The sequence below is a fragment of the Tachypleus tridentatus genome, chromosome 8 (genome assembly GCF_004210375.1).
Source record: "Tachypleus tridentatus isolate NWPU-2018 chromosome 8, ASM421037v1, whole genome shotgun sequence".
NCBI lineage: Eukaryota > Metazoa > Arthropoda > Merostomata > Xiphosura > Limulidae > Tachypleus > Tachypleus tridentatus.
In genome coordinates this window covers 79,941,256-79,958,293 of record NC_134832.1, presented here as the reverse complement: position 1 = coordinate 79,958,293, position 17,038 = coordinate 79,941,256, and the positions used below count along the sequence as shown (strand labels likewise).

Below are 17,038 nucleotides of genomic sequence, written 5' to 3'. Positions count from 1 at the left end.
TTTGAACAATAACTCCTCGTGAAGAACTCAAGGTAGCATGGGGTGTAACCTCAATAGGTATATCCCCAATTGCCTTTGAATTCAAGAGAAGTTCACTGTGTTGGGATGTGGATGTTTCAACCAATATGTCACCAGATCGAAGTTTCTTTACTGACTTTGGAGAGCCAGCAAGTCCCTCTAGTCCCTTTTGAATAAAAAAAGGGGACATTTGCCCTAAAGGTTTTTCCGAAAGAGAATGTAATATAAGAAAATGAGGTACATGTGTTACTGATGTTGAAGATTGCTGTTCTGAGTATTGAAGACGTGGTCGCTTACCCATTGACTGTTTTTTTACAATTTTATTTAAATTTTTTGGAGGATCCATAGGAAAAAGGAAAAATTTCGGTACCCACTGACCCCACCCACCATGGAGCCCTACAAGGGGACGCACTACAAAGTCATGCAAGGACAATGCAGCAACGCCAGGGTTTCATGAGGACTATACCCAAACACCAGCATCAGGCACAATGTCCACAACACCCATTGAGAACTTCCAACACTGGTACTTGGTTGACTCTAGCCCAAGTGGACCAGCGGATTGACCCAAGGGGGGCCACCCAAAGGCCGCCCGTCTACAGGAATTCGAGGCCAAAGTGGTGTGTTAGGGTTGGACTCCTCAACCACCAGGATCCTCTCCTCCCCTTCACGGGTTGCCACGCACGGCAAACACGTGGGTGGATGTTTAGATCCCAGAGAAGGTAACCAGATAGAACAGAACCTTCCCTGGGAGGTCCCCTCACCACGTACAGGAATCCACACCGAGGGGTCTCTGAAGGTATACTTTATTTCTTCTTTTATATAGGTGATACAGGTTGTTTAAGATGCAATGCCATGATTTCAAAAACTTTAAGTCCAAAACTATTAAAGACAAAAAAATCAAACTGTTACCACTTAAAGAGTAAAATGTTTTTTTTTGTTATATTTTCTAACTTCATATGATGCATGAAAATGTACAAGATGAACTGACAACAGGTTGAACATTTTCCAAAAAAAAACTAAAACTATAGAGAGGTTTATTGAATCAGATTACTGTGACAGTAAAAAAGTTCAAGACTTTACATCCAACCATCACTTTTTGTAGCAATTTCATGATGTAGGCACTGTGTACAAACTGCCCAAACATTATCATTGGGCACTGTATGCATAAATAAGATGGTTAAGAATCACCACATGACATCATTGGTGTGTATCAAAGACAATTTAGCAATTTCTTAATAAAGCTTGAATATGTTTCCATGTGCAATTCTAATGCAAGAAAAACATATCTGGGTAAGTAACAACAGAAATGACTTTGTAGACATATCGGTGGCATAAATTGCAGGATATAAGCCACGGAAGAAATATGGTAACTCTCCAAATTACTGGGTACCAGTGTGGATACATCATAATTCAAAGACGTGTGGTGAAAGAGTTGCAGAACCAATAAAAAATAATCCTGCAGTTTTCAATATCATATGTTGTCCTCATAAGTCGTACATTCCCTTCACTAGAAATGTCTGTAGGTAAAATGTGAGATTTTGGGCACTTGAGAATCTAGTCATAGTTAATAAGTTAATGGTACATGTTAACATATTATTCACAATGGAACTATAAGATAAACATGTTTTCAGTTAGATGTTCATTATTACTACAGTATTGTACTTTGTTAGTTTTTAACATTCTAATGGTTGTTGAAGAAAATACATGTAGTTCTTCAAGGTGCATATTGTCAGTGATACTGCTCTTGATCAGAACAGTTAAAATGTTTCACTAACAGATAGCCAGATTGCAGATGACTACAATATTGGAAGCTAATATCTTATTAGTTATGCAACTTATTGACACAAGTTTCTTATTAAAGTTTATTTGTATATCTTCTTGATGATAAAACATGAAATTTAATAATAAATGCATGGGTAGATAAGCTCTTATGTGGGGCTGAATGCAACCTGCAGGGTGTCACAGTTGACCATGCATGTGCACATTCAAAAATGTTTTTAAACCTAAATATCTGAAACTTTATCACATGTACAAAGCAAAACATAAAATAAAATGGAAATCTGAATTATTTTCTTTAAGAAAGGAAACAAAAGAAGGAAAGCTTTCAGCAACATCATTTCTATTTCGCAATTGATGATTAATTTCAGTGGAAAAGCTCTTTTCGGAGAGAATAGCAAATAAATTAATGATTCATTGATATTATGTTTAGTATTTCAGTTATGGCCTAAATGCAATATGCATGATCTGTTTTAAAATACACAGCTGTATTGGTCAAATATGTATAATATACCACTCAATGATAATGTGTTATCACACTTGACAACAGGCAGATCTAATTTAATCAGGACAGATACACTATCAGAATGGTTTAATGTGGATACCATGTTTGAAATTGCAATATAGAAATAAATGATAAAAATATACTAAACTCTATGTTTTCTCTGCTGAGGAAGAAAAAATAGACATTATAATCTGAAAGTGACATATCACAACACTAATATATAAGATACTTCTACAGCATTGAAAAATGTAGAAATTTTTGAGAGAAAGAAAGTATAAAACTAGAAGATGAACAATAAATAACAAGATGATGAAATTTTAAAAAATTAAGCAGACTCAATACAAATAAATCAAAAAGTTCATGCATAACTACACTACAAAACACAAATTCTGTTCCTGGATAGTATGTGTTATTTCTTAATTGCTTAAGTTGTAAAAGTACAGAAAATGGTCATTATTCCCTTTAAACTTTGCTTTTGTGACCTGGATAATGAAATTTAGAAATTAACCTATTTTCTATGTAAAAATGGGCAAATTTGCACATTTTCATTTATACAAGGTCTCAATAAAACAACATATTAATCAATATTTACATGTATTTATACTAAAGTTATTCAAAAATATTTAGAAGTGAGTAGTTTCTTGAGATTTGCAACTGTAATGTAAATCACTTTCACATATCAGCCCCCAAATACAGTCTCTCTCATCATGTTTTCGTTATATGCTCCCGTGTCACAAAAGCAAAGTTTGAAGAGAAAAATAGGTCTTTTCCATTTACTTTTGGCATAAGCAACTGGGAAATAACACTTTCTGCCCAGGAACAAGTAAAAATTTTGTTTCATGGTGTTATAGCATTATAAATCTGGAGATAAAAATAATAATAATTAAAAGATAAAAAAAATACTAGCAAGACAAATATAAACATTTACTTTCATTATATCATGCTTTAACTTTTCATTAAATGTTTATATTTGTCTTGCTAGTATTTTTTTTCATCTTTTAATTATTATTATTTTTATCTCCAGATTTATAATGCTATAACACCATGAAATAAAATTTTTTTGTTTAATGAATATAATGAAAGTAAATGTTTTTTTTTGTTTTGTAAATACAAAGAAAGTATCATTAGCATAAAATGCTTAGAAGTTTGTGATACATAAAACAGTTTACTTTCAAGTGGAATTAGATTTACAAATCCCACCACAAAATTTCAATGTTGATTACCAATCTCTGTTGATGAGCTGAAATTGCTTGCATTTTTTGCTTTGAAATCATATTCAATGCTAATGTATGATAAAACTAAACACTCTTTCATTAAATATCTCTTGAATAAGCTCAGATATAAAGGTGTGTAAAGACAAGAGTGTCTAAATTATATTAGGGAAAAAAAACTTATCAATCTTATTAGATGGCAAATGCTTATGAGATTGGTTTATATTTTGTATGTCTTGAGATAATAAACCATATAGACAGATGGACTACATGAAACATAGCATATATTAAAAATGTTTACAATTATTAATGGAAGGTAAATATATTTAAGTTATTAATTTTTTATATGATTTAGAAAGCCAAGTGTTTTAGCAAATTAGATACAAGTTATGCAAACTTGATGAGCATAATTTTAGTCTTTACAAATTTTATACTGTATGCTATGATGATGAACATTCCTGTGGTTATTTCAAAACAATTTCATGACCAATACTATGAATTGTAAATAACTGAATTATACTGTAAACAAAGATTGCTGTTCTAGAAGAAAAATATTTCAGCTGAAAATGTTGCAAGGTTCAGTCCTTCACTCAACAAATCAATCTAAGTTAAATATAGTTCACTCTTGTTAAATAAAAGTTTGAATAAGTTAGCACTAAGAACACGTTGCATTGTATTGTAAAGCATTTTACAACTCTATAACCAATATAAATAATTTTACTTAAAATATGTCTAAATAAGGATTTCCAAAGACTTTTCCTATTATCTTCTAATATTTAAGTTCCAATCAGTTATTCCATAACTTGTATGAAACGCCCTTTAGTTCTACGTGCCACGAGAAAAAAAAACAAAAAAACTTCAATCCAATTGGCTTCTTTTAAACTCAAGATACCTTAAACCATGTCAAGTAGTTCTCTGCATTCTTTTCAATTGTCATCATTCTTCCATTATTAAAATGACCAAAACTGAAGACACCATTTCAGAAACTCACAACTGTCTCACACAAAAGAATACCTTATTATTAGACTAAATCTCTCTATTGATAAATCCCATAACTCTGTTAGCTTATTTCATAACAGCTAAAGATCTAAGTTTTTATTATTACGTATTCCGAACACCTTATCTTTCTCCACAACATAATAATCACTACCAAATACTTTATTTTTCTCCCCACCATAGTCACAATTAATTCCCTATCTTTCTCCACAACACAATAAATTCCTTATCTTTTTCCACAACCCTATAGTCAACACTGACATATCTTTCTCCACACCATAGGCACCATTGATTCCTTATCTTTCCTCATAACACCATAGTCACTATTCACTTCTTATCTTTCTTCATAATGCCAATCACAATGAGTCTTTTTATTTTTTTTACACAACACCACAGCCACAACTAATCTTTGTCTTTATTCAGAACACGAGTCACCACCAATTCTTTATCCTTCTTATCCACAACATCATAACCATTACTAACTCTTTATGTTTCTTCATAACAACATAGTCTCCATTCACTTTTTATCTTTCTACATAACACCAGTCATCATCGATTCTTTATCTTTATCCCCAAAACCACAGATACCACAAATTCCTTATCTTTCTCTGCCATACAATAACCCCCATTAAACTTTTTACTTTTCTTTACAACACCACAATCACCACTAACTTCTTATCTTTTACTACAAAGTAAACAAGAATTTAACTGAACCTGCAAAGTCAAATATCCTAACCAACAAGCCACGTTAGGTCAAGCTAAAAAGGTACATGGTCTTAATAAACTATTTTACCATTTTGTTCATTCTTCTCAAATTCAGTCTCTAATTTTACCAGTTAGTTTCAAAGTTATAAAAACTTGATATGTATCCTTTATTGATAATTAAATTTCCCTATTTTATTTAGGAATAAAAGTTTGTTGATATTTTCAAAAGGAATATTTTCAATAAGTTTGTTCAAAACTAATGAAAATATCTTCTTAACATTTACATGTTTACTAACTGGTTTAGTCTTTCAATCATTCTCTCTTGTAATATCTTGGTATTTATGAAAAATAACTTCCATGAAATTGAGACGTGATTCTACTTAAGTTAACAAAAAGCAATACTTTTGAGATCACTGAACATGCAAAATTACAAACCAAATGTACATATATATGTTGTTCTCAACAATAAAAAACAGTATTTTTTCTCAGTAGGCTCCAACATGATGAACATTCTCAAACTCAATAATGAAAAAAACAAAAAATACACTGGTTAAAAGACCCTAAAATTGTCTTGTCAAAAAAAAAGTTGTTTATGCTAGAAGTAGGATACATTTCCTGTTTCTATGTCTGTGTCACATTAAAAGAATCCAATCATATATTATTCTTATATTACCTAATGATAACCTTTCACAGATTTTACCATTTAACTTTAATTTAGAAATACATCTTCACAACAACCATATTATAAAAATTTACACTTTCCTTCCCTGAAAATGTACTCCAGACTCAACCTTCATGCAGACTAATCCACATGCATGATCATATATTCAACAAAAATGCAATGGAATTGGGAAGGAAGGGAGAGAGCTGGTGCAAGTGTACATCTGAAATACAGTTTCAGGTGAGAAAAATGTTAACTTCAGAAATGTTACTCAAATCTTTACCCAATAAGAGCCAGAATCTCACACTGAAGATGGTGAAGGGGTTTTCTGAAATAATGAAAAAGGGAGAGCCCATAAAGTGCAACTTCTATGATATTAGGGGTTGCTCAGTGCTAAGTGGAGCAGCACCCAAAGAGAGATTGCATTGTTCTTTTTACTCAACATATGTTTTTTGTAACAAGATTGTACAACAAAATATATCAGAATAATCTAGTGCTAATGGTTATGTGTTACCAAAATCAGTATTATGTTAATCCTTTAATAACCATTACATTTTTTAAATACCTTTTTACACATGTCAGTGTTACCAAGTTCATTAAAAAGTTAATTACACCAATTTACTCTAAATTTATTTTATTCAAACTAACATTATCAAATATTATAATTCAAAGTTTTATATTATCCAAGTTTAACTTAAAAGAAACCTAAACAGTCAAAACTTCCATTTTCTACCAATATGATGCCATGTGCAGTTGAAATATATGGGATTTAATTGCTTATGGTTCTGTTTGGTTTTCTCTCAGTAACTCTATGGCAGTCTAGACAAGCTTCTACAAGTATAATAAAGTTAGAGGCTAAGGTTTAGTTTCATTTTGCAAAAGTTAACATTCCACAAAATGGTTGGTTGGTTTGGTGTTTTATGGCACAAAGAAACTAGGCTATCTGTGCCAAACATCTGATAAAAAGTTAAAATTAAAGTAAAATTAGTAAAATTCATAAAAGGAAATTAAGGTAAAACAAAACAAAGTTTAAAAAAACAAAACATAAACAGCATTAACACCAATTTTTACATCTTTACATCTAGTTCACAGTGGTAAGAGAAAAACTACAGTAATACAAGGGTTGTAATGAACTTTCTGTAGCATAACTGTAATTATCATAACTCACCAGGATGTCTAACAGATAAGTTCAATAACCACCGTTAATCACCTGAAGTTAGACTTTCCAGTTCAGGTGTTGAGTTAGTTAATGTTATGGCCATTTTCAGAAAGTAAAGTAATAAAAGTTTTAAAAGACATGCAGCAAGATTTTAATTATAACTTGCCAAATATGACAAATGGGTAGTTCAAACAGCAGCATTAGTCATCTGAAGTTGACCTTTCCAGTCCTGCTTTCAAGTTATTTGACATTACGGCCATTTTACAATTTCAAATTGAACTAGATGTACTTTGGTTCTTGAAAGGGAATCACATCAAAAAAGTCTAATGAATAAATTAAAAAAACTTAAAAAGCATTAAAAATATTAATGGTCTATATAAAAACTAAAAACATTTCTAAAATGGCAAGTGTCACCATCTCCAATAACACTGTCTAATGTTATGGATGAACTTTGGGACAAAACATGTTTAAAATGGTGCCGTCATTGAGAATTGTCACGACGGCAACACAGTGAAATGTCGCTTATTGTGATCTGAGTGTTACACAGACAACATATTGGTGCATCAGTCCCAGATAAAAGAAAACAATGAGTTAAAAAACTGTGACCAATGCATAGTCTAGTTAGAACAACTTCCTCTTTCCGATCCTTATGGTAGCAAGAATGCCAAAGTCCAATAGAGGGTTTTATTTGGAAAAGCTTGTTTTCACGTTGCTCACTCCAAGTTGACTGCCATCTGGTATGGAGACAAGCCTTGAATACGGGACCATAGTCCATGTATGGAAAAAGCACAGCAGTGACAGTGCCAGAGCCAATAGATTTACCTATGGTGTTGGCGAGTTCTTTCCCATGAATACCAACGTGGCCCCGGTATCCAGGAAAACTGGATAGAAGTAGGTATTATAAAGAAATGGGCCAGATGGTTTTGAATATCAGAAAGAATAGAGTGTGACTAACATGAAGCAATTCCAGGGCCAGTAGAGAACTAAGTCAGAATAAATAGTGCAATTTGAGTACTGCTTAGCTTCTATGTGATCCAGGGCAAGACAAATGGCATACAGTTCAGCAATGAACACAGAGGCTACAGAGAGGATTCTGCATGCAACCACTGAACCACAACAAACCATGGCAGAGCCCACACAGCCACCTGATTTTGAACCATCTGTATGAAGAGGAATGGAAGGATGGTTTGAAAGATGTTCAGCAAATAACAGATAGTATTTTCAATTCGAGTGTCTGCTTTTCTCAGATGATTTAAAGACAGGTCACATTTGGGAACTGTAAGAAGCCATGGTGGGATGGGCTGACCAGTAAATACAGAAATGTTATTCAAGGACAGACCCAATTCATCCAACTGCACCTGGATATGCAGGACAAAAGGAGCAATGGTAGATCATTTGTTCTGAAAAGGTATGGCACACTGAGAAAGGAAAGCACAACCCCAGGTGGGATGCTTTGCTCAGGAACAATTTTCTGAAGCATACAGTAAAGACAGCTGCAAACGGTGGAGGTGTAGAGGAGGTTCATGAGACTATGTGTATAAGCTCTGAACTGGGAAAGTGCAGAAAGCCCCAGTGCAGAGCTGAAGTCCCTGATGATGAATGGGATTCAGCAATTTTAAGGCTGAGATCCAAGCAAAGTCACAAACCAGTGATCCATAGTCAAGTTTTTATTGAATAAGAGCACAAAATATCTTAAGCATAGAAAATCTATCCACTTCCTAAGTGGTGGAAGAGAGAACACAGAGGATGTTCATTGCTCTTGTACATTTGACTCGTAACTGCTTAATGTGTGGTATAAAGGTCAACTTACGGTCAAAGATAATTCCCAAGAACTTTGTCTCAGGGACCACAGGCAGCACAACCTCACTGATACAGAGTCCAGGATCAGGGTGAAAGTAATTGGATGGTAGTTTGAAGGAATCTTGGAACCCTTCACAGACTTAGAGAAAGGTAGAACAATTGCCTGGTGCCAGGCATCAGGAAAAACATTCTCCTGTCAGATCTGGTTAAAAACAATAAGAAGAATAGCAAGAGAAGCAGGAGATAGATGGCACAGCATTTCACAGCGTATATCATCAGGTCTAACTGATGTACTGCCAGACCGATGAAGGGCCAGTTTGAGTTCCACCAGTGTAAAGGGACGATTATAGTCATAGAGACAATCAGCTCAAAAGGAAAGAGGTGATCGCCCTGCTAGTCTTGATGGCTAAGAAGGTGGAAGAAAAAAGCAGAAGTGCTAGATACCTGGCAAAAGCTTTCACCTAGAGTATCGGCGATGCTCTAGATATCATCTACTTCTTGGCCATCAGAAAGTAAGATCGAGAGAGGGACAGAATTGTTGTGCCCACTGACCTTTCAAACCGTGTCCCATATGACTTTGGAACTGGTGGTAGAAGATATGCTAGTTGTGAACTTAATCCAAGATTCCTTCTGGCTTTGACATCTTACCCACTGAGTATGTGCACAGGCCTACTGAAAAGTGATGTGGTTTGAGAGTGTGGGATAGCTATGGATAGTATCCTAGGCCTGATTTTGAGCCTTCCATGCATGAGGATATCGTGGAAAACATGTCGAGGTTTTAGGAATACATTGAGCAGCTGCTTGTATAATACAGTCAGTTACTGCTGCCACAAAGTCACCTATTGAAGGCTTACAGACAATGGCAGGATCAAGTTCTGTGAGAGCAGTGAAAGAGGGTCAGTTTGTTTGATCCAGCTTCCACTGGGGCATGCAGGTGGGGTGGCACTGACCACAGCCAGTCTCTCTCAAAATTACAGGAAAATGATCACTGCCTTGTGGATTATTGTCAACCCTCCATGAAAAGTGGGAGAATAGTGAAGGGGAGCAAATTGAGAGGTCAATAGCAGTAAAGGACTGACTAGGTGCATGGAAATAAGTAGAAGTACCAGTATTGAAAAGAGAAAGGTTGTAATCAGAGAGCATATGCTCTACAGAGCAACCCCTCACATCAATATCAACACTTCCCCAGAGGGGATGATGTCCATTAAAGTCCCCCAGGAATTAAAAAGGGAGATGGCAATTGCTCAATGAGAGCATCAAGGTCTGATTGATCATAGGTCTCTCCAGATGACAGGTAGAGAGTGACTGTATGACCCAAGGAAATATTGATGGCTAATTTTTCCAAGGGTGTGTTGAGTAGCAAACACAGGGTGGGCACATGCTAATCAACCAACAGTGCTATCCCTCCATGCACTCATTCATCACACAGCCTGTCATTTCTGTACAAAAAACTGCCAAAAGGTGACTGTACTGGCAGGTTTCAGAAATGTTTACTGGAAGGAAAGACATACAAGATGTTTTAACATCATCCAGATTAGAACGCAAACCTCAACAGTTCCATTGTATCAAGGTGGCCATTTTTACTTATGTGTAGGTAAATTGGTTGGAAAACTCTTCTGTTTATGATCACATCTTTTTTCTTTACTACCTTTATTCAAGGGAGGTCTATTGACCTCCTTGGATCCTGCCCTGGGTTGACTGGGCAGGTCTTTGCTGTTGGAAGGGGATTCCAGCAACTGAGGATGTGAACGAATGATCATTTTGCATCTTCAGGTGGGAGAAGATGTACATGAGGAAATGCTCATACCTAGAACCAAAGGAAGTGGATCTTGGTATTTGCTGGAATGTATGTTAGGGACAGAGATAGGTGTTGAAGTTGATTCATCAACTTTTTTAATCACGGAAGTCAAAAAACTTTTCATATGGTTTCAGAACTATTCTTTTGGAGAGACAGAGAGATTTATCTGCACTCCCACTGTACTAGTGGAATGAAGTGAAGCAGCATACACGTGAGATGAAGTGGTGGACAGCATCTTTCGAGCTCAGGGTAATTAATGTTTTGAATAAATTTCCAATGCTGAATCTCTTTTTCTTCCAACCATTTAGTGCAAGAACGAAAGTAGGATGGGTGAGAGCCATTGCAATTGATGCAATGAAGGTCTGTTTCACACTCATAGGTATTGTGGTCCTTGCCACCGCATCAAGCACAAATCAAGGAACCACGACGTGATGTCTTAAAGTGACCTAACCACTGACAGTGGAAACATCTGAGAAGGTTTGAAATCTATGGTCGCATCCTACAATTAAGATAACCTGCCTTGATGGTGGCAGGTGGACATGGTGATGTAGATGTCAGAATGAGGACAATGGTCGTCACTGATTCTTTAGCCTTGAAATAACATTGAAATTATAGTGACATAATGCATGTTCAACAACAGTGTTACTTTAACTATAAACTAAAAAACAAATCAGTTTTTAAAAACCTTTTCCACAGCGTTGAAGGATTCTTGGTAAAGTCCTATCAAAGACTGTAAGTACTTGGCTCTTCTTGCCACATCAGACTTTTTGGTAACCTGTGATGTCAGCAAATCATTCATATCTTGTATGTCCAATCCTAGAAGATAAAACATATCTATTAAGCTTAAACTTCCATTAAATATTTTATAAGCTATAAGTGGCTAAATACATCATACTCAACTTGTATCTCTAAGTATTCCTAGTTCCCTATATTTATCCATATTCCAGTGACACTTTTCCAGTGTCATGTAATAGATATCAATACTTTTGAAATTTTAATTCTCCATTCTTAGCACGCTTTTTATGATAGGAACATATGAATATTTTGTTTCAAAAAGAGCTGTTAAACACACTTCCCAAAAGTGATCAGTTTTTTTGGTAGCATTGCACAACATACAAAATACCAATGTCAAAATGTAGTTTTGGTACATTCCACTACACCAAAACTTCATAATGTTATGATGCAAGTGACTTTTTCAAGCCAGAAAAGCATGATTATAATTAATTATACTTGTCACAAAACAATTGAATTAGGCCTATTATATTTCTAAACAAAAAATTCTTTATCTCATCCCTTAGGAATGTTCAAGAATAAGAGGAGTTGTCAACAGATATAGTGAATTTAGTATGGTTGAAATACTATTATTAAAATTCCCATATGACTCTCAGTCCACAATACAGAGGTGTTTGACTGACTTTGGCCTAGTCTAATGACAATGTTTGTGTCATTGTAATTACGTGTTACTTGTTGCTTCTCATAAAAATGATAAAGGACTCTTACCAAATATTAATGGTTTAAATAATATGATACTAATGTACACATTTAATGAGAAAGTTTAAATTTACACAGATAATGGAATAATATGAAGGGAGCCAATATTTTCTTGTAACTCTAGAATCCCGCACAGGATTTCTTTCTGGTTCAGCTGGAAATCTATAAAAACATTTACCCTGTCTGCTGTTGCATTAAAATATGCAACAGTGGAAATGCATTTTCTAGTTCTTTCCACTGCCTAAAATATACAAGCTCTGCTGTCTGATATGAAAGACACTAAAAATAAACAGAAGAAGATTATGTGATGTTACATCATCATTTTGGAGAGGTCTACTGAAATGCAACAGGCAAAATATTCATTACATATTTTTCAAGTGACTTCCACATGGAAATTCTCTGTATCTTAACAAACTGGAGTTCAAGACATAATATTTACCAAATGTTTTTTTTGAAATGTAGTTCACCAAGTAGCTCTTAGCATAGCTCAGGATCTTACATTGAATAGAACTGTAATGGTCTAAAATAAACAAACAGCTGCTACAACCATGGTTGAAAAAGCAAAAGAAATTCAAAATAAAATTACCAAACAACTGTAATATAAAGCCTATAACTTACCAAAAACACAATTAATAAATACATGCCTGGCTAGGACTTGATACTGACATTAATGAGCAATACAACATTAATATTGATGTTAATAACAATTTCAATAAATAAAGGGATCAGAAAAAAAAAAAAAAAAACAGAAGAAGAGAAAACTTAATCCCAAAGGAATACAGCATTTCATATTTAAAGTAGAAAATCACTGACAATAATCATGTAATATTCATTAATAATACTTTAGCTGCATCTCAGGAACTAATTCATGAAACTAGCAACAGAAATTTTATTTAGTCGTTAGTACTTAGATCACAATATTACATATCATGTGACTAGATAATTAGCATCATATATTTATATAACCTTTAACAACATTAATAGTACCCATACATCACTGTTAGTGAAAGCTGGCATCAGTTTTGCAACACATAACTACTCAACTAAACTCAATGTGATCAGCTAAAAGGTGAGTTAGTGCTTTAATGTAACTAAAAATTCATACCAAGTTCAATAATAGAAATAACAATAAATAAATTGTAAGTAAAGCCATAATAAAAGTAAAATTCACTACCTCAGAGTACTTACCTAGATGACTACATTAGTTTAACTTCAATTAGTATTTGGAATAATTAGGTAAATACTATTGTTTCTGTAAAAGCATTCATAGAACTCAAAACTGTTATTTGTTTACTGTGAAAGAATGGCTACATGTTCAACAACATGTACATATAAGGTAAAGTTTTGGAACAGTTTGTTATTTGGTTATACAATAAATTCTGGCTAAATGATTTCAATTAATAAGTTTTAGCAAACACTAGCTGATCATAACTGCATCAAATGTTAAGCTTAATCTTGTACGTCAATTTACATACCTATATAGTAAAACATTTAATCTGAAAGATGGTCATATTCAAGCACTTTTATTTTCAGTACAAAAAAAACCTCTAACCAAATATATACTATCTCATTTGAAGACATATATTCACTTCTGATTCACTACCATTGATGAGAGGTACTGTTTGAAGTCGTAAGATTGAAAATATATCAAAAACAGAGGAAGTACAGAAAAAACATTTTACTTTTACAGTTGGCCTTCAACTAGCAAAAAGCCAATACTGTTTATCTGGTGGATATTTCATGATTGTTGAATATATATATGCATTAAAGGATCTGAATTTTATCATATTCCTATTGAAACTAGCTTTGATACTACAAAGAAAATAGTTTCAAATTCTGTAACTTTCAGTGCACTACATATTGAATGATGTGATTAAATAAGTTCACCTGGGAAATATATGGTTTATAAAGGACTTTCAGTTCAAATGAGTGTTTATTCAAATCATAACTACATTATTTCTAAATGTAACTTTCAAAAACTATGCTTCAGATTCAGTAACAAGCTACTGAATTTACTTTACGTTCATATGCATGTTGGTAGCTGGATTCAAAATTTCACCTGTATTCTCAAACATAAAAATAATTTCTAGCCATCTGTCTTTAGATCATTCCATTCAATGAGGTAACTAAATATTTAGCCATAATAAGCTTTTACTACTGTTATCTACTGTTATAGTAGATAAAATATATTTGCATATTATTTAAACACTACAGCACTGATGGGGAAAAAAAGACTTCCTTTTACAACACACATTTTTTAATAAAACAAAAGTTATTTTTTTCATAATTCTACAATGTTTAAAAAACAAAATATTTTTTTTGCTATATCTGAACACTATATAAAGTTGAAAGACATAAAAAATTAAATGTACTAATAACATGTTAAACTAACCCGCTGAAAACATTCGTCCTGCTCCTGTCAGGATCACAGCTCTGATGTCTGTATCATCCGAGATTTCTCTAAAGCAGTCCAAGATCTCCCTGCAAATTCAACAAGATTCAAATTCTACTATACCACCATAAAATAAAACTCATACAATATAAAACATGACAATTATGTAAAAAAATAAGTGAAAAGCTATAATTTTTCTATGCTGAAAATGTATTTCTGATAATACTTGCCTCCTTTCACAAGATTAGCTATTTTCATTTAGTGCTGCCCTTTATGTGTGAACATTTTCTTTACACATGCCACAAGCCTTCCACTCCCCTGTTAAAATTAGATGATGTTCAATTCCAACAAGTGTCTCATGTAAATAATTATGCATCACTTTTTAATCAATATGAGAATGATATTCTCACATGACTCCCTCTATTAAATCTTTACTTAAAAGTTTGCCAGAAAAATGAGCACTTGAAAAGTGTGGAGGAAAGTACCCATTGTAAATATATTTTTAATATAAGAAAATCATAACTTCCAATATGGTTCTTACCTCCTGCCACCAGATTAGCTAGAATCCAGCATTGAAAAGAAGGAGGGACTGGTGAGAGGAAACAACAGAAAAACCCCCAGAAGAGTCCAAAGGATACCCCGTGACCATGACAGAAAGAGATCCAGATATCAGGGTAGAAAAACTGCACCACTTTTGAGCCAGGTATACTCTTTGCCTGTGTGTAAAAATTTGTAAAAAACAAGGGCAGAAACTGGGGTACCAATACATACATGAGGGTAAGATGAGGATTATACTACCATCCTTAGTCCCAACCCAAGAATTGGAGAATAAGAAATACACCAATTCCTGGGTATGATACAAAGGTCAACAACCTACAGCAATCAGGGACTGCCATCTAGCATCAATAGGATAGATTCAACTTCTGCAAGGGTTTATATTGATTGGTTCACTCAGATCCAACATCTAAATGCTGGGAATCAACATCCACGAGAAGATAGGATGAGGGTTCCTAGCTTAATGAATTTACTGTTATACATTTAATATTTTAATTTTTTCAATCACATTAACTCTATACATCCCAACATTAACTTCACATGTGAACAGGAAGAAAGCAATCAAATATCATTCCTTAACCTCAAAATTACATGAACCGACACACAATTCAAAACAAAAATCCACCGAAAAATCACCCATACTGGACTATACATTCCTTGGGACTCAGCACATGAAACAAAACAAAACCTCAACATACTAAGAAACCAAATAAACACAGCCATAAAACTATGCTCACCAGATAAAATTAACGATGAATTAGACAAAATAAAACAATACTTCATCAACATCAATGTTTCCTCCACAAACCGTAGAAAACATCATACGCACACACCTAGAAGAAAGCAAAATCAACCAACAAAAGTAAATATATCTCACGAATCAAAACATCACGAAACCATATACTGCTGTATACCATATATTCCTGACATCAGCAGACAAATAACCCACATTTGGCAAAAACTAATAACAAAATATGACATTCCAGTTAATACCAAATTTATTCAAAAACCAGGCACAAAACTGAGGTCTATACTATGTAAAAACTACACTGACAAACACCACACCAACATTATTTATAAAATACAATGTGATAACTGCCACGACTTCTATATTGGAGAAACAAGTAGAAAAATGGAAACCAGATTCAAAGAACATAAAAAGTCACCTTCACACGTTTTCGAACACTGCAAGTCAAATAAACACAACATAACCATAGAAAACACTCAAATACTAAATAAAGAAACAAACATAAGCAAATGCAAAATTAAAGAAGCCTTACTTATACAACAACTTAAACCCAAAATAAACCAATATAAAGAAACGCCTTTATACCTATATTAATATAATAAAATAAATAAATTTATATATTCAGACATCTAACACCGCCCTCTACATTCCGACACTCAGTTACACAACCTCTTTCAAACATGTGGTCAGCTTCCGGTCAGTTACCTCTTTCTTTGTGAACCTGACGATGACCGAAGAAGGTCGAAACATTGTTCGCTCTTCTATGTAAAATATTTTCTCAACCCAAACGAGCCGTTTTTGCATATATGTGTTTGTTTTAGTTCAATACATGTGATATATATTGTTGGATGTGTATTGCAAAAGTCCCTCCTGTACTCTAAATTTGTAGATTCTTGAGAGCAAGAATCAATAATGCATTTTATGAAAACACTACCATATCTTCAAATATTGTGGAATGTTAGAGAATCTTACCTAATTGGTATAAAAGCTAGCCAAGAGACAATAACAGAATATTGTTTGGTTGCTACAGTCAGTATACTATAAGCATCAGAAGCTATAATTGTGATTAACTTTTACTAGTCGGAAAACTACAGAATTTGACCATGAACGTCTATAGATTTTGAACATTACAAACTGTTCAACTTCAGATGTTAGTATTTCTATGAGGATATTAAGTATCTGCATCAGTAAAAATGCAGCTTATAAACAGTGTGAGGGCAACC

At 33.8% G+C, this 17,038-nt stretch overlaps 1 protein-coding gene across 1 annotated transcript in view; it reads right to left on the bottom strand.

The window, feature by feature from the left end:
* Nucleotides 1-17,038, bottom strand: part of LOC143222767 (delta(3,5)-Delta(2,4)-dienoyl-CoA isomerase, mitochondrial-like) — a 47,735-nt gene that overhangs the window by 11,055 nt on the left and 19,642 nt on the right. Inside the window, exons 3-4 of the mRNA XM_076449723.1 lie at nt 14,513-14,601; nt 11,315-11,445 (exon numbers count right to left, since the gene is read on the bottom strand). Coding sequence (XP_076305838.1) covers nt 11,315-11,445; nt 14,513-14,601 — 220 coding nt within the window. The remainder of the gene's footprint in view (nt 1-11,314; nt 11,446-14,512; nt 14,602-17,038) is intronic.